The sequence below is a fragment of the Otolemur garnettii genome, unplaced genomic scaffold (assembly GCF_000181295.1).
Source record: "Otolemur garnettii isolate 467f Iridium unplaced genomic scaffold, OtoGar3 scaffold00021, whole genome shotgun sequence".
NCBI lineage: Eukaryota > Metazoa > Chordata > Mammalia > Primates > Galagidae > Otolemur > Otolemur garnettii.
In genome coordinates, this window is record NW_003852416.1 from 25492569 (window position 1) to 25506424 (window position 13856).

Below are 13856 nucleotides of genomic sequence, written 5' to 3' on the forward strand. Positions count from 1 at the left end.
TTTTATATACACTGATCTCCCTCGACATCATACATTCTCAACTGGTCATCACAGGAAGCCCCCAACTGTGACTTCCATACAGCTGACTTACATACAATTTACAGTTACAAATGGAAGCTGCTAGGTAATAGTACCTGTTCCAACCTACATGCAAATTTAACCTGTTCCAACTTACATACAAACCTATAGAATCTACCTTGTTCTTAACCTGGGGATTTCTTGTAATATGAGAATCCAGAATTTTTCACACTTTTATTGCATCAAATTATTTACTTCAGTGCTTCAGATGCTTTAGGTTATATGGACCACTTTTATAATGCTTACGGCTGTCACCTAGTGATGGTAAAATAGAGTTCATTTTATAATCAGGTAGGTTTTTTTCTCCTTCCCTCCTATCCCCTTGTCCTGGTTGCTTTTCGCTGAGTTTTCTTTCCCTCTGTGCTTATGTGTGCTCATCGATTAGTTCAAATTGAATAGTAGGTACATGTGGTGTTTGTTTATCCATTGCACATTTGGAAAGATGTGGAATCAACCCAAAATGCTCACCAATTCATGTATGAATTAATAAAATGTGGTACATGTTCAGCCATCAAAAAGATAAACTGATACCCTTTGCAGCAATCTGAATGGAACCACCAGGACATTTTCTTTTAAATAAAAATGACCAATGCTGAGCTTTTATCCAGTTCAATTAATCCGGAATGTCCAAACTAGTACCATGAACTCTGTCAGTCGTCCAAAGTTCACTGAATAAGGTCATCATGCGGCTTTAGGTGAATGCCCACTTTATACCTAACAGAGCAGGGAGCATTATAAAAGCCTTAAAGCATTAGAAAATTTGTGCTCCCTGGTGTCTTAGCAGGAAGACAAGGCTGCAATGGACCCAGCTGTGGCCCTGGTGCTCTGTCTCTCCTGTTTTCTTCTCCTTTTCTTCTGGAGACAGAGCTCTGGGAGAGGAAAGCTCCCGCCTGGCCCCACTCCTCTCCCTATTATTGGAAATATCCTACAGATGGATATTAAGGACATCAGGAAAAGTATAAAGAATGTAAGTATGTTTTATGCCTCTCTAGTGACTTTGAAAGAGTAAGTTATTGGAAGGTGCTCCTGGAAGCATAGTGGTAAAGCAAAATAATCCCTACAAACTTTGATACTTCTGTTGCTTTTTCCAGTCTCTCACTGGCAGAAACAGTGGAAAGAAATGATGAATTTTGTGAATAGAGAAACATTTAGGCTGTTGTATGGTAGAACCAAAATAATATATCAGCAAAAGTTCAGAGATATGTGTCCCTTCTTTGTTTTGAGGTCATTTGCTATAAGTTTGGGCTTAAGATAAATGGTAAGAGAAATATGTGAGATTAGAGATTTCATTTGATAAGTCACAATAGCCATGTATTTTATTCAGAATAGCCATGACAACTAAACTTATCTTAATAATCAATTTACATCTAATGTCAATAATAAAACAGAGCTATGAGTTCAGGATGAGCATAAGTGAGTGGAAGAAACAAGTGACCAGTGAAAGCACAGTGGGTAGTGTTAGAGTCCTTCTGGAGTTTGTAGAAACCTGCCATATGTGGTCCAGAATGCTGGCAGATTGAAAGCATTGCTCTGTCAGAAGATGTTACATGTCCTGGCACTGCCTCTGTGATGCTCAGTGTTTCAGCCTACGTAATAATATCAGATCCCAAACAGATCTGGGGATTAAAATCATCTGTGGTGACTTTAACAAGTATAGATTATAGTGTTAATCACAGGCCTATTGAGTCAGGCTCCCCACGACAAGAGCTTCCCAAGTGATTCTGAAGCAGTCAGTAGGGGATTGGTCTTAAGATAGACATGGGCAACTGATAAGTTTCTCAAGCATCAGAATTTGAATAAGTAGAGATTAAAATTTGGAAATTCTATACATTACTCATGGGAACTGAAAATGAATTTGGAATTCTCTTACCTCAGTTCTTTATATGTAAAATAGGGCAAGTAAACCTGCTGAATGTCTTAAGGTGAAAATTGTTCTAAATTTTATGATCTTAAAGGGGTATGAGTGTTTGTGTTCCACGGTGAATTGTGAACTGCTGAAGGCAGGGATTTAGTGTGCCTGTCACCACAGCAGTGTTCCCTGTACCAGATAGGTAGGTTATTCTTCCTCACTGCCCTTCCGCCCACGTCTCTTCTCCCTTTTTGTTTTCAAATAACCTTAATATATTTCCTGACCATGTGTCCCCATCATTTATCTCCACTTTTCTGTGACAACATGTGGTGTTTGCTTTTCTAATCTTGAGATAGTTCAGTTAGCATAACGGTCTCCAGTTCCATACAAGTTTCTGCAGTGACATTATTTCCTTCCTTTTTATGGCTGAATAGTACTTATCCATTCATCAACTGATAGGTATTTGGGTTGGTTCCATATATTTGCAATTGTGAATTGTGGTGTAATAAACATTCAGGTACTCATGTTTTTTGTAATAATCATTTTTTTTAACCTTTGGATAAATATCCAGCAGTGAAATTGCTGGATAGAATAGTAGGTTTACTTTTAGTTCTTTTGGGAATCTCCATACTGTTTTCCATAGATGTTGTACTAATTTACAGTCCCATCAACACTGTGTAAGCTTTCCTTATTCCCTGCCAGGATCTATTGTTTTTAGCATGATCAATAATGGCCATTCTCCCATTATAAAGAGGAACAATGATATCTGTTGGAGTGGATGTGAAGAAATGGCAATGCTTGCACACTGTTGCTGAGAATGTAAATTAGTATAGCTACTATTGAAAACTCTATGGAAGCTTCTCAAGAAATAAGAAGTCTCTCTACTGGGTATATGTCCAAAGCAGATGAAATTAGTAGGTCTTTTGAATTTATTCCTACTATCTAACTGAAATTTTACACATTTTACCAACATCACTAATCATCAGAGAAATGCAAATAATTCCACAGGGGGATTTCACATTACTCTTGTGAGAGGACCATTATTTTTATTTTTATTTTTATTTATGTATTTATGTTAAACTGAGAAAAATTGTATATATTTTTCATGTATGAAGTGTTGTTTTGGGCTATGTGCATATACATTAGGCAGTATCTAAATTGAGCTAACATATGTATGAGTATTTGTGTTGAGAATATTTACAACCTACTTTCTTAGCAATTTTCTGGAACACACCATGTGTTTATTAACTGCATTGACCGTGTTTTCCCATACAGGGTGTCCCAAAAGTTGCCATCCATAGGGAAAATAGGAAACTGTAGCGAAATATACTTTTATTTATAAAATATTCACCACAAAAACCTACGAAGATGTGGCCAACATGTAAGGAATTGTTTGTAAATAGTTTGGAAATTTTTACAATGAATATTTTATAAATAAACGTACATTCAGCCACACTTCCCATCTTCCCCATGTGTGGCAACCTTTGGGACACTCTGTTTAGCTTACTATAGCCTTGTAGAAGAAGTTGAAGGCAGGTGATGTGATTCCTCCAGATTTGTTCTTTTTGTACAAGCTTGCTTTGGCTATTTGCATTCATTTTTGGTTCCATATGAAGTTGTAGACTAATTTATCTAGAGCAATGAAAAATAATGTTTGTATTTTGATGGGGTTTGCAATGTGAGAATTAGTTGTGACCTGTGTACCAACTGCCTGGGCTATTGCATGGCACATTGGAAGCGATTAATAAGTGGCAGCTGATGACTATCCCCATCACATTTATGCATAAAATTCAGATATTTCTCAATTTGTTTGTGGCAGAGTAAAAACATTAAAAAATACAGTGATAACAACAATAGCATCATTCTGAATCAGGCACGATGCATAAATCAAATGCTGAGTCATTTGCTGTTATTTGCATTTCCTTTCCATTGTCCAGTTATCAAAAGTTTATGGCCCTGTGTTCATGGTGTATTTTGGTATGAAGCCCGTCGTGGTGTTGCATGGATATGAAGTAGTAAAGGAAGCCCTGACTGATCATGGAGAGGAGTTTTCTGGAAGAGGCCTTTTACCAATTTCTGAAAAAACTAGTAAAGGATTTGGTAAGTAGGATGTGGCTGAGGTGGCCCTGGTAAAGGCTTTGGGGAGTGTGGGATCAGAGGCCTGAAGAGCCCTTAAGACAGAGCTTGGCCCGCTCACATGGTGGTGCAGTGTCACCCCACCCCACCCCTTGCCTGGGATTTCTCTCCTACTTTTTGTTTCCTATCCTGATAGGTGTCATTTTCAGCAATGGAAATAGGTGGAAGGAGATACGGCGCTTCTCCCTCATGACCCTGCGGAATTTTGGGATGGGCAAGAGGAGCATTGAGGAACGTGTCCAAGAGGAGGCCCACTGCCTTGTGGAGGAGTTGAGAAAGACCAAGGGTGAGTGACTCTCACTCAGTATCACATGTCTTTGCTAATGATGTCTTTGGACACATTACGTGGTGGCCCAAACTTTCATTATGGGTCCTAGTTGTCCATCCTCAAGTGGGGGAGGAGGTTTGAAGTAGAGAGCCCAGGGAGCTTATGTGTCTGTGCTGTGTGTACAGGCACAATTGTGCATACAGCCTGGGTGTTAAAGGTCACTTAATCCTCTTTCTTTGCCAACTTTGAGTTTTTGTTTTGAAATCACAAATTATGAGTACTGGTTTCAAGTTCATTTTTAGCAACAATTAAAGAGCAATGCTTTCCCTGTAGCATAAATATGTACGTTACCTATTTGAGGACATTTTGGCAGACAGTACAAGGCAAATGATCACAGTGGGCCTGGCCCTATCACACTTTTTGGAGCACAGACCACACTACTTGTGCTTTTATTTATTTGGGATATGTTTTTATGATCAACCTCTCTGATGTATCTGAGGTTTTCTCCCAGTTCCTACTAGAGTTCTGACCTGTTATGACACTATGTGTGGTTTTACTTGATTAAGCATATCTCATTGTGATTCTTATCCATTATTATTTCTCTATAGACATAGTACCATTTAAAAAATCAGCCTTAATTATTTCTTATTGACCATTACTTAATTTATTGGTGTCTAATTTTTAGGAACTATATTCTGAAGTTATTCTGAAATATATTCAGAAAAACACACAAATAACAATTTTTAAATAATTTGTTTAACTAGATTTTAACTATTATCAATAACTCCTTTCTATGACTTTACTAGGTGTAATTTGCCTTTGTTTTAAGTTTCTCTTCTTCCTTTTCCCTCTATTCAACTATCTTAAATGTTCATGGTAATTGTTTTCTTCCCATTGCCAGTTCTATTGACCTATGAAGTTCTTGTTACTTTGAATCTGGTTATCAGCTCAGATTATAAATTATAATTTTAAAAATTCTTTCTTTCAAATAAAGTAAAGGAAAGATTGAAAATCAGATTTCACCTGTGAAACACACACACAAGCACACACACACATGAGAGTCTAGGCTTTGCAATTCACCTTCTTCCTTGGCTAAAATAAAAACTTTTATGAAACATTAGATACATTTAATGTTTAAAGGAGTGTTGAATAGGAGCAGCTAACTCAACAGGTTTCCTGTTGTTCAATGACATACCATTTATTCAAAGACTTTTGATTTAAGTCATTTTAATTAATAATCTAGAGATGTGAGGTAGAGAGATCTTTACATATAAAGTCTACTGATCACTTAAATACAACATATTCATTTTAGAGATACCCTATCAATAAAAAGGACAACCTTTATTATAATTTGACCTTTTTACCTATAAGAAAATAGCAGACTTGATTTATGATCGAATTTTAAATTTTATTTGAACATACTTCTGTTCATGGCTATAGAGGTCATTATTCCAGAAACCACATTTGGCTCTGCACAAATGAATTTAATTTGGAGGATGAATGTAAATGATGGATGTTTATTTCCTAAGGAAGAAAAAATCTTTTTAAACATTGAAATGAGAAATGAAAATATTTCAATTGACTTTTTTTATTTGCTTAACTTCTATTTACATTTAAAATAAGAAAAACTTAAAAATCTATGTTGTATTCATTGTTCATTTTATTATTAAAATAGTTTTTCTCTCATGTAACATGGATGTATTATAATTTTCACATTTGTTCCTTGAAATCCATGAGTTCACCCACAGTCTCTTTGTCTATTTAGTTCCTCTCTACCATTCCAACATGGGATTCTTCCAGCTATTCCTTATGTGTCGATACTATCCAGGTCCAAACCCCCTGCTCCTTTTCTCTCTATGCTTTATTGTCCTTAGCCTTTGTAGGCAGATGTGATTCTTCTCTACAAACTGGGATTACTAGTTTTTAAAAATATTTTCTCTTTCAGGTGGTGCTTGTAGCACAGTGGTTGTGGTGCCAACCACATGCACCAAGGGTGGTGGGTTTGAACCCAGCCCGGCCCAGCTAAACATCAATGGCAACTGCAAAAAACAGTTGTGTATTGTAGCAGGCGCCTGTGATCCCAGCTGCTTGGGAGGCTGAGGCAGGAGAATTGCTTGGGCCCAGGAGTTTGAGGTTGCTATGAGCTGTGACGCCACAGTACTTTATTGAGGGCAACATAGTGAGACTCTATCTCAAAAAAAAAAAAAGACACTTTGGGTTAAAAGAGTGTAGAAAAAGGCAATGGATATGAATTGTCACATGCGAAATTCCATTATTTAGCTAGGTAGGTTGTAATGTATAGCTCAGGATTAAGGTGAAAAATGAAGTGTTCGTTTTATGTATGCTGAATTTTTTTAATGTTAGGGGAATATATTGGTAAGATATTGCTTTAAATTTCACAATTCCCTTTACCCATTAACAAAGAAAAATTGTTTTCTATTTTAATGATATTTTTCCAATCCTTTAGCCTCACCCTGTGATCCCACTTTTTTCCTGGGCTGTGCTCCTTGCAATGTGATCTGCTCCATTGTTTTCCAAAAGCGTTTTGATTACAAAGATCAGAATTTTCTTACCCTCATGGGGAGATTCAATGAAAACTTCAGGATTCTGAGCTCCCCATGGATCCAGGTGAGTCCAAGATTTCTTCTTTGTAAGGAACTGCTTATGCTTTTCTCTCTGAAAAATCCAAAATTCTATAAGGACCACGCTGTCAAATACATGTTTGGATACTGCTGTCCTTCCCAGACATTTATGAAGTGATGGCTGAGCCCTTTATTTTACACGCAGGAAATGGATGGCCATATTTAGGGGTGAGCAGTGGTTTTTTTCCCACTAAACTTTAAAGCCCCTGTTTCTATAAAGTACTTGGGTGACAACCCAAAACATACCCGTATTAATCAATCGACAGTCAGGCCCTTTTCTGAAGATTTCCATTAACCACAGGGCTTGTCTTCGATCAACACTTAGAGACTCCTTCATGATATTACTTGGCCAAATTATCTTCATTTAGAAAGAGAATACCTCCTTCTCTTTTTAAGTAATTGTATAAATTACTTATAAATTAAATGTGGATATCATATCTTATCCATAATTCTACCTATAATGTCTAACCAGGGTTTGATGTATGTTCTACATATTTTATTATATGTTTATTATTAAGTAGGTTATATTTTCTATTAAAGCTATGCAATACTTTCCCTGCTGTCATTGATTATTTCCCTGGAATTCATAACAAATTACTTAAAAAGAGGGAGAATATTTGGGCCCATAGAAGGCACCAGGAAACTCTGCCTAAAGCAGGGGTATTTGATGCTTGGGATGAGATCCTTGCTGACAAGGTAACTGGGTTAGGAATGACAAAATTATTGGTTTTATGGTGTATGAACCAGAAACAAGTGTGACAATTTTACCCTGTGCTGAATTGGTACGTCCTACACTCTACCTAAATAATTATTGTGTGATCTTAGAAAAGTTACTGAACTACTTTGATGCACAGTTGGGTTTCAAGATGCCTTTGAGACCCTGCCTCTCCTAAAATACTGATTTCATTTCTGACGCTGCTTAAAAGAAATAAAAATGGGAGGAACCAGTTTTCTGCTCTCAGTCAAGTTGCCCCAATTCCCTTAAACACTGCTGTCATCTACAATATGGAAATCATAGTAATTCATGCCATCTTATTCTTCAAGGTTATAGGCAAGAATTAGTGTAAAAATTGACAGAATTGATATGGAGGTGTTTAATACAATAAAAATGATATAGGGAAATATTTTTCATTCTCAGGTCAGAATTTTCTCCCTCAAGTATTTTTATAAACATAGAGAATTGCTATATGTGAACAATAAAATTTCCCCATCAGTATGGATACTATATTTTATTCATAATATACCTATAATGTCTAATCATGGTTTGATGTATGTTATATATATTTATTACATGTTTATTTATTACATAAATTATATTTTCTATTCTAGCTATGCAATAGTTTCCCTGCTCTCATTGATTATTTCCCTGGAATTCATAACAAATTACTTAAAAATGTTGCTCTTACAAAGAGTTATATTTTGGAGAAAGTAAAAGAACACCAAGAATCACTGGATGTTAACAATCCTCGGGACTTTATTGATTGTTTCCTGATCAAAATGGAGCAGGTAAAATGCAAACAGAAGTTCAGTTATTTGAATGTTTGTGTATTTTGTGGCTCATTGAGTAGTTCTGTAATGTACTAAGGATGTTTAAATGATCAGTCCTCAATGTTTGAAGAGCATTTTACCTCTATATTATATTTATGAATCAGAAATAGCAGTCACAGGAAATGTAAAATTAAATTGTCCCATACTTAGAATGCCTTGACTCTTCTCTTTAAATAAATATGATCTACCTGAGGAGAAAGAGATTTCTCCTGTGAAATGGAGACAATCACAAAGAATTTTGAAAGTATAAAATATGATGCCATTATACACAGAATGTGAGAGAACAGAAAAGATTGGCTCAGCCTAGGTGGCTTTCCTCATGTCCTGTACATTAGACCTGAAAATACCTGGAGTGAAGGACAGGAGAGGGTTTTTCAGAAAGGGTAAGTGATTTCTGTAGAGGTGTAGAAGTGTGTGGCGGGAAAGAGCAGAAGGAATAGACAAGGCTTAATTGAGTGTAACCGAAATGAACTTGCACAGATAAGGAGTTGGATGTGGTGGAAAGTTTTAAATATGAATCCTATCTTCATTGCAATATTTATTGAGAGGCTAATTTTTCTCTTTTAAATGATCTTGGCACTCTGGTCAAAAACCAATTGACTATAAATGTTAGGGTTTCTTTGTGGGCTCTCAGTTGCATTTCATTGATCTATATGCCTGCTCTTATGCCAGTGTACACAATCTTGATGCTTTAATTGTGACTTTGCATCAAGTTTTCAAATCACTAAGTGTGAATCCTCCAACTTTATCATTTTTTTTTTCAGGACTACTTTGGCTCTTCTGAGCCCCTTGAATGTACACAAGTTTTAGGAAGAGCTTGTCAATTTCTGCAAAAAAATAAATAAATAAATAAATTTTTAAAAACCCAGTGGTTATTTTGACCTGAATTGCATTATATCTGTAGAGTAATTCAGGAAGTGAAGACATTTAAAAAATTGAGATTTAAATTCCCATATAGTTAGCCTTTTTAAAGTTTACAGTTTAATGGTATTTATTGTTTTCACAATGTTGTGTAACCAGCAGCAATTTTCAAAATTTTTTTTATCACTGTACAAAAACATACCATATGTATTAATGATCATCCCTCATTCCATCACCTTATAACTTTTAATCTTCCAATTTCTATGTATTTGCTTATTGTGGCTATAGCATGTAAAAGACCTCAGAGATCATATGTGCCCATTTGTTTCTGACTTCTTATATTTAACACGATGATTTGGAGGTTCACCTACATTGTAGAATGTATCATTATGTTATTGGGTTTTTTTGTGGCTGAATAATTTTCTATTTTACATGCAATCATATAACAATTTTTAAAAATTCAACTTTCAAAGTACATTTGGGTTGTTTGTGTTATAAATAATGCTGCTATGAACATTTCCATGTATATTTTCTTCATGAATATTATTCAGTTTTCTTGAGTATGGTCTTAGTGTTAGAATTTTGAATCTTTTAGTAATTTCAGGATTCTCTGTTTTAGAAACTAGTGGGCCTGTTTACTGTGAATTTGTCATTTTACATTCCTATGTATAATGTGGGAGAGTTCTGAGTTTTGCACATAATTGTCAATACTTGTAATTTCTATGTCATTACAAATTGATTTTGACTTCTTTGTCCCAGTGATACTGAACATCTTTCCATATGCTGTTTCTCATTTTTATATTTTCTTTGAAGAAATGAAATGCAGGTACTTTGCCTATCTTTTATTTGGGTTGTGTGGCTTTTTCTTGCTGAGCCATGAGAATTGATTTATGTATTCTTGACATTAAACCCATTGGTGGTTTAATTAACGCATATTAAATAAATGATATGAAAATAATTACTCCCATTTTGTAGGCTTTTATTTTACATTTTTCATTATGTCCCTTGATGAACAGACATTTTAATTTTTTTCTTTCTTTTTTGAGACAGAGTCTCAGTATGTCACCCTTGGTAGAGTGGTGTGGTGTAACAGCTCACATCAACCTCAAACTCTTGGGCTTAAGCAATTCTCTTGCCTCAGCTTCTCAAGTAGGTGGGACTACAGGCACCTGTCACAACACCCAGCTATTTTTTGTTGCAGTTGTCACTATTGTTTAGTTGGCCTGGGCCAGGTTTGAGCCTTCCAGCCTCAGTGTATGTGGCTGGTGCCATAAGCACCATGCTATGGGCACTGAGCCCAGACATTTTAATTTTGAGAAAATACAGTGATCTAATTTTTTTTTTTTTTTGCTCATTTAATTTCAAAGCTATGAATCCACTGCCAAATCTGAAGGCAGTAAGATTTACCCCTACATTTTATACTATGTGTTTGATAGTTTTAGCTCCTATCCTTAGGCTTTTCATTCACTTTGAGAATTATTTTGGATATGGAGTAAGGTATGGAGCCAACATCATTTCTTTGTATGGAATTAAGCAGATATCCTGGCACTGTTTGTTGAAGAAACTCTTGCTTTAGATCAAATGGTCTTGGGAATATTGAAAATGAATTTGCAATACATACATATTTAGGTTTTTATTTTGGTTTTGATTCTATTTTATTGATCTTAATTTCTGTCTATATGCCAGTACCATAATAGTGTTTTCATTTTTAAAGCTTTGTTTTGAAGAATTAAAGTAGGGAAATTGAATTGAGGACTATCTATTCTGTTTTGAGAAAAAAACAAAAAGTCATTGTAATTTTCATAGGCATTGCACTGAATCTTTAGATAATTTTGGAAAGCATTGTCATCTTTACAAGATTATGTTTTCCAATTCTTCAAGATGGGGTAATTTTCCATTTATTTAGGTACTTTTTTTTAAGCAACGGTTGATAGATTTCACTGTCTTTTCATTGCTTGGTAGTAGGTTCTTAGCTCTTTTACCACTTAGGATATTATTGTAAATGAACTATTTCCTTGATTTAATTTTCAGATTGTTCATTTCTGGTGTATGGAGACACATTCAATTTTCCATTAATCTTGTACCCTGAAATATTGCTAGTTGTTTTTTCTTGGATTGTATGGACTTTTCTTCATGTAGCATCATGTTATCTTCGAATGGAATTAATCTTATATCCTCCTTTTCTATCTAAATGTCTTTTCTTCCCTAAATGCACTGGCTAGGACTTTAGTAATATATTGAATAGAGTGGTAAGTGAACATACTTGTGGGTTTTTTTTTCTCTTGACTTTAGGGTATAAGGTTATAGACTTTAATATTTTGTTATGAAGTAAGCTTAGAATTTTTTCACAAATGTGCTTGATATAATAAGGAAATTCTTTTCTATTCATTTTTTTCTGAGTCATTTTATCATTACAAGTGTTGAATTATAAATATATGTATATACTTCGTGACACCGAGCATTTTTTCATGTGCTCATTGGCCACTTGTATGCCTTCTTAAGAGGAATGCCTATTTAAATCCTGCGTCCATCTTTAAATTAGATTGTTTGGGTACGTGTGCTGGGGTGGGGGGGATTAATACTTTTAATGTGCTTTGGTTTAGTATTATTTTGTTGAGAATTTCTGCATCTATATTCATAAAAAATAATGGTCTTATAGTATCTTGGGCTTTAATGTTAGACTATCCTGATAGTGTGTGCTGGGAAGTAAGTATTCCTTCTTCTCATAATTTTTTGGAATAATTTGAGTATGATTGATTTTAATTTTTTTAATAATGTAAGTACAATTCATAAGTGAAGTCATGTAGTTTTATGTCCTGGACCTTTTCCTGGAGATAGCTTTTAATTACTAATTCAATGTCTTTACTTATTGTAAGTCTGTTCATAATTTCTATCTCATTTGCAGTCAGTTTTAGTAAGGTGTATATTTCTACAAAGATTTCTATTCATCTAGATTATCTAATGGCTGTTGTATAATTGTTTCTAGTTTTGCTTTATGTTTCTCTTTAGTTTTTATAAACTTAGTGGTAATGTCTCACTTTCAATTACTAAAATCAAAAATTTGGTTAGTTTTTTATTTTTGTCAATTTTGTTGATCTTTCAAAGAAACAAAATTGATTATTTGGTGTCATTGATTATTCTATTGATTTTCTTTCTCTTTTATTTTTCCCTTCTTCTGCTGGTATTGAGTCTAGTTTGCTGGTGTTTGTCTATTGTCTATGTTGCAAAGTTATGTTATTTGAGCACTTTCTTTTTTTTTTTAAGGTGGATATCTAAAACTATAATTGTTTTCCTAAGATTGCTTTTGTTACCTATCATTATTTTGGTCTATTTAGTTTTCATTTCTATTTATTTCTCAATATTTTCTATTTCCCTAGTAGTTCTTTTCATTAACCTGTCGTTTCAATAGCATGTTGTTAAACATTCACTTTTCTTTCTCTTATTGAGGGGTATGAAAAGATATTTTGTGTGATTTTGATCTTTGAAAATGTATTCAGAATTGTTTAGGACATAAAATATGGGCTATCCTGGAGAAAGAATGTACATTCTGCTATTACTGAAAGACGTACATTCTTTTTTTTTTCCTGAGATGAGCCAACCCTTCATATTATATTTTATTTATTTTTTTCGCAATTATACTCATTTCTTAATAGTTTTGAAATGTACCATTGCATCATGCACATTAGGTGAGGTCCCCCCGAATGCCCTCCCTTCTCCCATTTCTCCTCTTCCCACCCCTCTTTCTCCTCTTCCTTTCTACTTTGTGGACTATAGTTATGTTTTGCCATTCATATGATTGTGTAGGTGGTTATATATTGATTTCATACTAGTATCGAGTACATTGGATACTCTTTTTTCCATTCTTGGGTTACTTTACTAAGAAGAATATTCCAGCTCCATCCAGGTAAACATAAAAGATGTGAAGTCTCCATCTTTTTTATGGCCGCAGAGTATTCCATGGTGTACATATACCACAATTTGTTAATCCATTCATGGGTTGATGGGTACTTGGGCTGTTTCCATGTCTTGGCTATTATGAACTGGGCTGCAATAAACATTCTGTGGCAAATGTCTTTGTTGTAAAATAATTTTTGATCATTTGCGTATATACCTAGTAGAGGAATTGCAGGATCAAACGATAGGTCTACTTTTAGTTCCTTGAGTGTTCTCCAGACTTCTTCCAAAAAGGTTGTATTAGCTTGCATTCCCACCAGCAGTGTAGAAGCATTCCTTTCTCTCCACATCCACACCAACATCTGTAGTTTGGAGATTTTGTGGTGTGGGCTAATCTTATTGGAGTTAGATGACATCTCAAAGTGGTTTTGATTTGCATTTCTCTGATGATTAAGGATGATGAGCATTTTTTCATGTGTTTGTAGGCCATGCGCCTGTCTTCATCAGAGAAAGTTCTGTTCAAGTCTCTTGCCCACATAGAAATGGGGTTATTTGTTCTTTTCTTGTTGATTAGTTTGAG

General features: G+C 34.9%; 1 protein-coding gene across 1 annotated transcript in view; it reads left to right on the top strand.

Moving 5' to 3' along the window:
* Positions 1-843: 843 nt before the first annotated feature.
* The window catches only part of LOC100942590 (cytochrome P450 2C20-like), a 43331-nt gene continuing 30318 nt past the window's right edge, over positions 844-13856 (top strand). The window contains exons 1-5 of the mRNA XM_003787322.2: positions 844-1045; positions 3865-4027; positions 4200-4349; positions 6799-6959; positions 8303-8479. Of these exons, the coding sequence (XP_003787370.1) occupies positions 878-1045; positions 3865-4027; positions 4200-4349; positions 6799-6959; positions 8303-8479 (819 nt within the window). The 5' untranslated portion in view covers positions 844-877. The remainder of the gene's footprint in view (positions 1046-3864; positions 4028-4199; positions 4350-6798; positions 6960-8302; positions 8480-13856) is intronic.